General features: G+C 38.5%; 1 protein-coding gene and 1 long non-coding RNA gene across 3 annotated transcripts in view; one reads left to right on the top strand and one right to left on the bottom strand.

Moving 5' to 3' along the window:
- Nucleotides 1-9,763, top strand: part of adkb (adenosine kinase b) — a 114,856-nt gene extending 105,093 nt beyond the window's left edge. For both annotated transcript variants that reach the window (XM_031315052.2, XM_031315053.2), the window contains exons 9-11: nt 538-652; nt 7,537-7,623; nt 7,945-9,763. In XM_031315052.2, the coding sequence (XP_031170912.1) occupies nt 538-652; nt 7,537-7,623; nt 7,945-8,069 (327 nt within the window). In that variant the 3' untranslated portion in view covers nt 8,070-9,763. The remainder of the gene's footprint in view (nt 1-537; nt 653-7,536; nt 7,624-7,944) is intronic.
- LOC118494251 overlaps nt 1-11,627 on the bottom strand; it is a 60,237-nt gene that overhangs the window by 46,873 nt on the left and 1,737 nt on the right. The gene's annotated exons all lie outside the window — the stretch shown is intronic.

An 11,627-nucleotide genomic window follows, 5' to 3' on the forward strand; every position in this document is an offset into this window, starting at 1 on the left:
ACCCCACTGCGAGATGACGATAAAGACATTCCACCTGCTCATAGTACGTTATGATGAGTTAATAATAAAGTAGCACTGACAGGTGTGTTTTTTTATCCCTCTCATGATCAAAGGCAAGCACTCTGGAGAGTTCTGTCGTCTCCAGGCGAGAATATCCATTCTGTGCAGATGCTAAGGAGAGATGGCCTGTTTTAGGAAGAGAATGATACAGTACACGCACCACCTATCCCTTCAGCTCAGAAGTAGCTTTATCTGACAACAGCATATCTTCACACGCTTATTTTCATCTCACTTAGGGAATATGACATTCTAATCTTTTAACTGCATGGAAACATCATTGAGTGCTTCTATTGATCTTTTTCGAAGCAGTTTCATAGCCCATCTGGTTTCATTATCACTTGATCCGTCTGCCAGGATTGGAAATATCTGACCCCTTTCAGTCACAGTTGTGATCTTTGAGTAACTCCTCAGAAATTGCACTTCACAATGCATTCATTCAACTTCACATACTAACCCAGTGGTTTGGTGTTTTTACAGACAGATGACATTGCAGAGATTGCAAAGAAGACCCAAAACCTCCCCAAGGAGAATAACAAGCGGCAGCGAGTAGTGGTCTTCACCCAGGGCAAGGATGACACTGTTGCAACTGTTGGTAGGCCATTTTTTGTTAGCCGTTCAACACATATTTCCACCTAAGTACTGTATCACTCAAAGCCATCCCAACTTTGGCCTCTTTTGGACATCTTTACCCTTCACTTAAACCTCATATCTCAAAACTGCAGAATGCAGCCTTAAATAGATAGTAGATCGATGACTGAAGAGAGCCGAACGCTATCAGTAATTTCTTTGAAGTTTAACCTGAAATATTGACCCCAGATGTTGGAAAAAAGAATGCTTGCACTACATTCTGTCATTTCAGTGCATAAAAGAAGTGTGGGGGATGCAAAAAGCAGGCATTGATTTGTGAAGTACTTCTAACTTTGTCTTGGACAGACTCCAGGCCAGTCCTCAGCAATTTTAAATGCTTCTCTTACACCTTAAGAGTGTAATTCTTCCTGCAAAATGCTGGCAGAGGGACCTTGAGGAGAGGTTGATAACATTAGTCCTTGGTTCAAATCAATCCAATTTCCTTTGATGTGATGCATATTTGTTAGTGGGACATTAAAAGGCAGTGTCATCATAACTGAGCAGGGGTTGCAAGTTTAAGCGGTGTGGGTAGATACGATAGTTTCCAATTACTACTGGGAGCCTTTGCCTTTGTTTGGAGCCACAGGGTGTCTCTCCTCATTGCCCTTGCAGTTCAGAGTAGTTGTGCACGAGGAGCGATGGCCTCAGGTAAAGACTCCAACATATCACTCATCACTGGGGACTGCAGAGCAGCACAGCTACAGCAGGACTTTTAGCACTGCAGGACACTGTCTTCACATGTGTCCAGTGTCCTCAATTTCACACTGCTGGCATGAGTATTTACAAGCTGAAGCTTTGTACACTATGTCACCGAAGGCATTATTCATCAATCAATGATTAATCATGTCTTTTCTGTATTTATATCTATATTGTATTTTTCTTTTTATTGCCTGAAAAAGTGTGCTGCCATTTTGGCAAGGACTCTCAAGAGACTATCTTGGTATGATAAAGGTTAAAGTGGCTGTAATCAATATTTTTATATTAAAAATTGATAATAAAAAAAACTATGTCATCTGAAAAAGGAACCCACAGAACTATTACCCAACTCTGCAGTTCTCCTCAGCTCTCCAAAGGTTTTTAATCTTTTAAATTATTGTTTCAGGTTTACAGCCTCACTCTCATCAGTGTTGTTTACAGCTGCAGCAAGCCACTTTAGCAACAAATTAGCAACTAGCTGGTGAACATAGTAGAATTAGCAGCTAAAAGCTAGATATTTCCCTCTGGAGTTGGTGGAGAACAAAAACAGAGCTAAAAGGAGAGGGAATATTGGATTTTGATGCATCAGGTGGACATTTATCAATAATTTATTTATCAATAGGCTAAATTATAATAGTATATAGTTATTGCCCAGTCCTAATTAATAGCATGTATTTAAATCAAGAAAATCTAATTTCTTTTTTTTCAAAGTAGAATTCCTGGAAGTACATTTCCTGAAAAGAAATCTTTAAGCAGGAGCCCGGCAGTTAAAAAGAGCAACAATCAATTCATTGTGCTGGAGGTGATGGATAATTCCTGCCTGCTTCTCTCATTGCTCCTGCATGAAGACAGAGCTGTGCGCCGCTGTGAACTTTATATAAAATACATGATGAATGCAGGCAGGATGAAATACAATGTGTTTCAGATGTCATCTACAAAGGCAAACATGATAAATGTCATTGACTGTGCTGTCATTGCTGTGGAGCAGTTACAGTAGTGTGTGTGTGTGTGTGTGTGTGTGTGTGTGTGTGTGTGTGTGTGTGTGTGTGTGTGTCGCTATTCATGCCAGCCAAATAAATGTCAATGTAAAAAGAGAATTAAAGATTTTCATTTCCCAGAGGCGGCGCTCTAATAAACTTGATCTCTCATTTTGTTTGCAATTTGTCTTCCTGTCAGGATTTGATCATTTGCCAGCCTCTGCATGTCATGTTAAACCATTTTATAGTGATTAAGGATGGGAGAATGCCTTCCCCCATGGTATAATTCTCCAAAAAGAGATGTCAATTTGTTATTGTTCTTTTTTTTTCTGCCCTTCATTTGGATCCTTTCATCACACCACCACTTCTAACGTGCCTTTTAAGAGCTGGGAGCAGGGGAAATGGCCCTTTATTTAGCTGCCACTGCCACTGCTGAACTACACTGGGTTTTTGCTCATACACCCATTAAAGCAGTAATTAAGATCATTGTGCCCTGAACCTTAACGGTGAGGAGATCTAATAAACGATCATTCAGCGGGGGTAGCCACTCTAATCGCTGATAAGGACTTGATAAAGCCTGACTCTGCTCCTTGGCGAGTTTTAGGGCTCTCAAGGGGGCCAAGCAGGCAGATTTCAACTTTGAAAAAAAGACCTGATCTATACATGTTAATCACATGAGTAAATCACTGAGGAGTAAATACTGGCTTTAAGGCAAAATGCTCTTTTCTTAGAGCAGGTTTATTTGTCATTCTCCCTAAAGTTACAGTAGATTAAACGTTGCAGAATTATTTTAAAATCTACTTGAAGAAATCTTAGTCTGTTTAAAAAGTGGGATGTTTATGTTTTATACTTCATGAAGGACAAAATCAATTAACATTCTGGGCTAAGAAAAAGACCTCCTCTCTTTTTCCTTGGCATCTCACGGTGAAGTGTTTTCTTTCATGTCTCCCTGAAAGGATATTGGTTGGCGATGATCTTTTGCCTGTGGTTACAGTAATTACAGGCATATGTATTCCTTTTTTTCTAACTCAATTGTGAACAAAGATGCTGGTTATGATAGGGAAACAGATTGAATGTCAACTTGCTCCTAACCTGTCGCGTTTGCCAAGAAAGCAGTAACGTTGTTTTCCACTCCAGTTTGGCTGAAATGCAGCAGGAAATGTTCCAGAAGAAGTCTTCTCTGGGAAGTTTCTCACATAAAGATGTTGTACTTAAACTCTGAGTACTTTAGCTCATGCCTTTTAGCACAGTAGTCATGTGTAATTCCCATTCATTTAGAAGCTCAGGATATAAAATTATGTATTAATTGTTTTACTTGTGTTGCAGATGATAAAGTGTGACAGGATCAAAGTTAATTTGAATGATGTGCCAACTATTTGATCTACCGGCTTTCTGTCAAAGCAACAATAGCAACAAAGGCGCTGGAACACAACCAAGTGGAGCATGTAATAATTTCAGAGTCAGAACAACCCTCCATATGCTCATTTTCCAATAAAGCCAAGGTCATCTTATTTGCACGTACAGTCGCCATCTTTTAACAGGAGAGCATTTTCTCAGTCATTGTTGTGCTGTGAATTGGCATTGTTAAAAAGAATAGCCAATAATAAAGGACTTAATTGATACTCATTTCAAAGAGACGTCTGTTAAAAGAATTTCTTAAGTTTAATCACCACCATTCAAGAGTTGTTATGAGAGAATTATGAAGAGCGAATTAACAAAAGCACACAATTATAGCTTACTCTGAGAAAGTATTTGAATTCCTTCAAGGCTTTTCTCAGTTATTTTTTTTCTCTTTTGCAGGTTACCTGTCAAAGCACAGCCATACTACACTCCCACATATTCACCACTAATCTGCTGCTTTACTCATTTTGTCAAACAAACTCTAGGAACAAGAATATGTTAGTGTAAAAAAGTACAGCAGAGTTTTATTGATTAAAAATAACAGTGAAATGTGAAATGAGTTTAGCAAAGTGATGTTTTCAGACATTCTATAAGCCAGAAACAACAGAGTCTAGTATTTTGGCAGGAGTTTTTAATTTTTTTTATTGCCATTTCCATGACAGATTTTTGCCAATGAGATCTTTGTTACAGGCGGCTGGGGAATTGTTGGACTGTAACCCGAGTTAACATGTCAGTCAAATTTAATAATTTGCATCAATGAGGTTATGTGAACTTTCCCCTAGCAGCAGAGTACACAGCTTTAAAACTTTGGCCGTGATGATAGAAGGAAGAGAAATATTGGAAGTCTATTGTGCCATGCTTTTAGAAACAATGCTCACACAAAGTTCTGTAAATGTTGAAAAGTATGTCTTTTAGGTGCTGCATTTCAAATTCACATGTTCACATCTACATGTTTTGCTAAATATTTAAAGCATTTCTAAGAACAGCACAGTACTTATGCTAACGTCAGCATGCTAACATGCTCACAATGACACTGTCAACATGCTGGTGGTTAGCAGGTAATGTTTACCATGTTCCCGGAGTGTTAGGATGCTAACATTTGTAAGCACTAAAGTACAGCTGAGGCGGACGGGAATGTAATTTTTTTTCTAAGTATTGAGTCATAAACCAACATATTGGAAAAATAAATCAAAATTTAGGCCTGATGATAGCGCTAATTCCATGGCACTCTATTCAGTAGTTGTTGAGATATTTCAGTTTAGACCAAAGTGGTGTACCAACCAACTGACCCACATTGCCATCTCAAGAGCCACGCAGCTAGCATGTCTAGAAATTGCATGCTAGCTGTAAAACAATGTGAATACTTAAAGGACTTACCGATTATCATGATACTGTTTGTAAGTTCTAGTTTTAGATTGTTTGTAAAGACCTAGGGTAGATTTGTATGTGACTTTAGCTCATAGAGTGGTTTGTATTCTAATTATTTTACACAGAAAGCAGCTGTGATTGCAAAAAGGAATTTTGATAAGATAGCGAATGCGTGTTAGAGTAGGCTACAATAAAAAATGCCTAGTTAATTTAAAGGATTTTAAAAACAATCCAAACCCAGAACTGCTAATTGCAACAACATAGCAGTAGGTCTAACATATTCAAATTTGTTCAGTGAATTCTGACACCTCTGGATGTAGTGTTATCACAAAGATGAGCTTCATGTGAGAGGTTAAGACATGACTCCTCCTACCACCCACACACTGAAGAGGTTAACCATTTCTTTTAACTTCCGCAAACATATTTACACAGTTATTTATATCTGATTTCTCAGGTCTAATGAACAGCAGAATCTGTGTGCTGAACAAGTGCAGCAGCCTCAAACTTTAAAGCATCCGCTTTTATAGCCGCAAAGTGCAGCACATGAACACGACCACATCTTAACGGTTCTTAACTGTGGAGTAAGTGACATAACTGTAAATTATTATGAGCACATTTTCCATTGTGGTTAATCGTTTTAAGAGGGAAGAGGATTCTCTACCTTCATCTGTGGCATTAATTAAGCGAAGTCGTTATGCTACTAATTAGCTGATCCTAAACGGATTCTTGTCTTATTGTAATTTATTATCAACGTGACACTATACCTTTTTAACAGCAGACATTTTGACTTGTCTTAGCAGGAAAAACACAGGTGAAATTAATTTTGTTAACAATGGCTCAGTTCCATCAAGTGTCCCAGTGAAAGTGACAATGACCCGCCATGCACAATACCAGCAATCTGGAAACAGTTTAAATCGATGCAGTTGTTTTTTTTATCAATTGTATATCAATTATGGTCATCAATTACACTTGTGCTTTTCCAAGCCAAAATGTCTGCTGTGAAAAAGCTCCATCTCCTGCTTCACTTTTAAAGAGAAAATGTTATTAAATGTCATTATGAAACACAACTCTTTATCTGATACATTTTCAGTCCCTGGCCTGTAATACAGTCACATTCTGCTCTGTAAGATGTCATTTTCAAATGCAGCTTGATGAGGTTTCTCTCACAGTTAGTGGTTTACAGTAATTTCCTTGACATCAGGTGTCGATAAGCACGGCTGAAGGTTGTGTGTCTTTTGCCCTGTAGGACGAGAGCAGAAATGTATTCAAAAACTGGTAAGGCGGGGGGTGTCTTATCTGCAGCGCAGATATTTTGTGAGCCATTGTTAGATTAGCAGGGAGCCTCATTAAACAACTTTTTGTAGTTTTTTTCTCGTGTTCTCCGTAAACTTCCAACCTTTTTTTCTCAATAAGAGGTCTGTCAGCCTCCTCGTGTTCCTTTTATCCACATGTCAGTCTTTTGTCTCCTGCACCTTTTTGAAGGTTCACGTCGGCACCAGAGCCCTCAGATTGTTTGAAGATTGTGTGTGTGGTTTAGAATGTTCTGACATAAGTTGCTGATTTAATGTCACTCTACACCTCGAGACTTTGTCATCTGGTAGATTTTTGTTTCTTTTTTTCCCCCTCTCTCTTTTAAACTGGGAGTCCCTTTGAAGTGCATATGCTACTGATAATTGAAGCAATATAATCCACTGAAGATAATAAAAACCCTCATTTAATGGATTCCGTTTTGAACTGACACAACTTACAGCTACATCTTCTTGCATTTTTTTATTCTTCAGAGTACTCACCTAAACATTTTGAGATTTTTTGTATTTGATCATCTGTTGCTTTTGGGACATTTATTCAAGCCACTGCAGGGCATTGCATGATTTGTTTTACAGAAGTGTCCTTTAGTTTAACATTGTCATTTGTGCTAAAACAATAGTTCAATAGTCCATTTGTCCGTCACAGTCAATTGTCTGCTGTATGTTATTTATCAAGCAAACATTCACTGATTTACAGTGAAAATGTCATTCAAAAGTCTTTCCCCAACTTTAAAAAGTGTTAGCTTATATTCAGCTTTGGTGGCCATGATGCTAAGTGAAGTTCACTGTCCTATCAAGGCTAAATGTTTAACTCCCTTGATGACTCCCTTTGAGTTACTCAATATTTATCATGTTGTACATATGTACTATAAGTCCCAATCTTCTATTTTGCACGTCATTAATAAGCCATAAAACTACAGTATGCGTCGCTGAAGTCAAATGACCATCTCCAATTAAAACAAAGCCTTGCTGTGTGAAATGACCTATGATTTTTAGATGAAGTTACCATTGAATAATAAGCTCAGACTTGGGAGAAAAAGGAAAACAAATCCATGGGTGTTCAACTTTAATTAACATCCCTCTTGTTTTTCTGACCACAGGTGAGAAGGTGACCATGTTTCCTGTTTTGAACATCGACCAAAACAATATTGTGGACACTAACGGAGCCGGAGACGCCTTTGTGGGAGGTACGGCATGAAAATCATCCTCAACACAGCTTGATTTTTGTGTACAATCCCAATTAACCTTTGATACCGGCCAACTATGTTACGTAGTAATGCCTCCAGATTATATGAGCATGACATTTAGCCTGCTGTTTTTACTCTGTATGAGCTGATCATAGCACCACATAAAACAGTCATCATTTTGGTCCTGTTGAGGATGAAACAGCATTGTCCCTTTATCCAAAAACCATTAGTATCTGGCTCATATTAATAAGATATGCTCCCCAAACATTTTTGGAGGTGATGGATGGTTACAGGTCGACCTCTGCTTTGCTGTCTACCCAGGATTCCTCTATGCGTTGGTCCAAGAGCAAGACTTGGAGGAGTGTATCCGGGCTGGACACTACGCCGCCAATGTCATCATCAGACGGGTCGGATGCACTTTCCCAGAGAAGCCAGACTTTCACTGATGCATCCAAGCACTGCATCTTTGTCTTTTCCACAAGATACTTGTATATGTATGCTTCAGGATTTTATGTACATTTTTTTCTATTTACAGTGACTGCATGGGACTAAGTGCTGCAGCTTGAATATTTGATCAAGCTCAAATATGAAACTCAGATGTTTAAATGCAATACAAACAATGTACTAGTATCAAATATTGGAATAAAATGGTAGTTTAAAGAAGCATTCCACTGAAAATCTATATTTTGAGTATCAAAAACTAAACGTCTGTAGGTCTGAAAGGTGTCCAAATGTATCATCACATTAGTATAACACTTTTCACACCACTTTTCCACCATTTATCTGTATGTTCTTTATGTTACAAACACTCAGGATCTCAACAACAGAGCCAATCACTCCCAGTGTCCTAGCACCACCTCCTCATAGCTCTGAAGCTTTGCTGGAAGTAGTGTATTTATTTATTTATTTATTATTCGCAAAGCGACGAACATTTGGATCATACTGAAGAAATTGATCAGTGGTAGAGAATGCATTATCCTGCCGGATAGGTTTGGACATTTTTTATGGACGTGTTTCTCTAAAAAGTTTGTTGTTTGCTCCTTAATGAAGGACGGCAGCTGTAGTCGGCTTCGATTCACAGAAGTTACTAGCGATTCTAATGGTGATCCAGAGTCACGGCCAAAAAAAAACAAAAAAAAACGTCCATAGAAACTTTGTGCTGCATAATCCACTTCTTTGCTGTTGATCCTCATACTGAATATTTTCCAAACTATTTTGCCAATAATTTGCTAATTACACTGCTTCTATTGGATCTTCTGAGCTCTGAGCAGGCAATAGTGTGCCACAGAAGTGCTGTATTTAGTAGTGCAAGCTATGAGTGTTATCATGAAGCAGAAAACTACAAACTTTTTCAAGCCTGCAGGTGTTGAGTGTTGTGATACTACATACTTTAAAATATAGTACATTTTCAGTTGAGTATTCCTTTAATATTCAGCTGTCATGCAATTTATGGATGGGGCGCCATTATGGGTGGCTTTCCATTTCCAAAAGTGACAGTTTTAACTGTACAAAACTGCAAAGAGTATCTTCTGTTATCATACAAATAAAAAATATCAAACTCATTCTACCAAGATACTCCTATACAAAAGCAAAGTTAGTTTCGACGTATAAGCAGTTTACCAGCAGTAAGTTTATAGAAGTTTCTTATACACCCAAAAACAAACCGCAACAACAACAGGGTTTGTGCATTTCCCCATTATTTAATCAGCCAGAGGCTCCCTCATGCTAATCACTTTTGGACAGCTCAACACTCTCCATTATAGAGGAAACTGGGGGGTGGGGGGACTGGGACCAGCCTGGTGTCCTGCTCCGTTCACCCCCACTCATGCATGTTGGGTCCTAACTGGACTCTCGGGGTCTGGCGCTACACTGCAGGGCTATAGGAGATCATTTTTCTCAGTTAAGGGATTAGTGGTTGCTCTTCATGGCGATCATTTGAGGGACCTGAAAATTAGGCTGATCCTTCGTACCCAGCTGTGCTGTCGCTGGGGGTTTGGAGACAAGGATCAGAGGGAGGCCCCTCCCCTCCCACTGACTGTGGGCCAGCAAAAGTGTTGGGCAGTGTTTCAAGCGTTGTATAAAATAATTCAACACTCATCTGTTCTACAAAGAAGTGTGATTGAGAATGGTTGGAGAATAACATTTTTTTTTTGTTCCCCTAGAACAACCTGTTACATCATATTTCTTTTATTTTCTCTGATCGTGACAGGAGGAATGCAGTTTGTACACTCCCTGCACAAAAGCTCCCTTTTTGTAATGAGGCACAGTTTATGCATTTATGCTAATCGGGGGCATCTAGGTGAAAACATTCTCTAGCCAAAATGTTATTAACAACTTTGAGACACTTCTTTTTCATCAGCATTTTTTTAAGGTTTCACACAGATGCGCTTTGAAAAGAACCACATTTCTGATTGGGCAAGATCACACTCCATGGCAGCTGGTTCATTTGCTTCTCAAGATGACAGATGGCAAAACACAAACACAAAAAGAGGGAGCCATGATCAAGTAATGAGAATGCCTGCCACAATAAGGAAACTACTAAACATACTTTTCCTGGTAAACTTTTGCTTTGCTCAATGTATGCAAGAAAAACAAACAAAATCTGTTCATTTAATTTACATTTTACAATACTATGCTATCTGTTTTGTAAGCTATAGTGAACACAAGGCATTTAGAAAATATTTAATGTCAATTGTATTGCACAGCAGCAATATACAAAATCTCATTTTATTTACTGTTTTGACTTAAATATGCTGTTAACGACTAGGGAGAGGCAACATTTGACTTTGTGATAGTCGCTTACAAAAGTGAGTTCACGACCACAATGTATTTTTCTGAATGCAGGAGTAACTGGGGCCCTGGCCAGTGTTTTGTCCCGCAGATGGGCAGCAGTGTTTGTGAACACCAGTGTGGCAGTTGGCAGGGATTGAGGAGGGGGATGGGCAGATTGCAATGGCACATGCTCCAATTCAAATTATCCCTGGACCCATGCAGCAGTGAAGGACCTGCTGGGGCCCAGGGTGGCATTCATTATAACCAGACACAGGCAGGTTTGGTCAGTGCCTCTATCATGACACCAGTCCTAAACGCAAATCGAAACCCCTTTTATTCACATTTCACCTGGTTTAACACAATTTTACAGCGGCACCTCAATGAAATAACATTTTATTTGTAAATGTTTACCCCAAATTATCAGTAAATAGATTGAAATAAATGTTAAGGATTATATGGCAACAAGACAATTAATGATATAAACACTGTAAATGGGGAAAATGCAGGTAAATAAAAAACACCAATGAGGTCTTTAAGGTAATAAGAAAAGCATAGATAAAGATGCAGCAAAATGACAAGGCTATTAACGTAATTTAAATGAATGTGAATCAAATTACACATCAAATGTCTTTTTATAGGGGTTTTCATTTGAGATCTTTTTAAAGCCACCTCTACAGTACAGTATGTGTTTATAATCTGATGGGAAGTTACCAATTATCCCTCTAATTACATCTGTATTACTGCATGAAAAATTGGCTTTCTGGGATTTCTGATGCTGCTAAAGAGTTGGTGAATGAGCGAGGGGAGTGCAAATCTAAAGACTGAAAATGTAATGATCTACATTATTGCCAGCAACTATTGCTCTTCTTTGGGCATGGTAAAGTTAATTAGCAGATTATGGTGTTAGTGTATGATATCCTACACTGCCATGGGTAGTATTGGCCAGTGCAAGACATAGATCATTTAAAAATAAAATGTATGTGTTTATGTCAGAATTACTCACATTTGATCTTACATCTACTGCACATCAATGGAAGTTAAAAATGCCCATAGGGAATAGGCTAAATGTTAATGTGGGTGTTATGACATGAATGTGTTATGTAGCCTGCCGAGACTAATGCACCAAAAATATGAAGTGTAAAAATGTTCCTCTTGGCTCATCTCTGGACATGTTGATGGAGGGGGTAAAAAAGTGAAATTGACAATATCATTGTAGGAGCGCACTAAAGGGG

The sequence above is a fragment of the Sander lucioperca genome, chromosome 22 (assembly GCF_008315115.2).
Source record: "Sander lucioperca isolate FBNREF2018 chromosome 22, SLUC_FBN_1.2, whole genome shotgun sequence".
NCBI lineage: Eukaryota > Metazoa > Chordata > Actinopteri > Perciformes > Percidae > Sander > Sander lucioperca.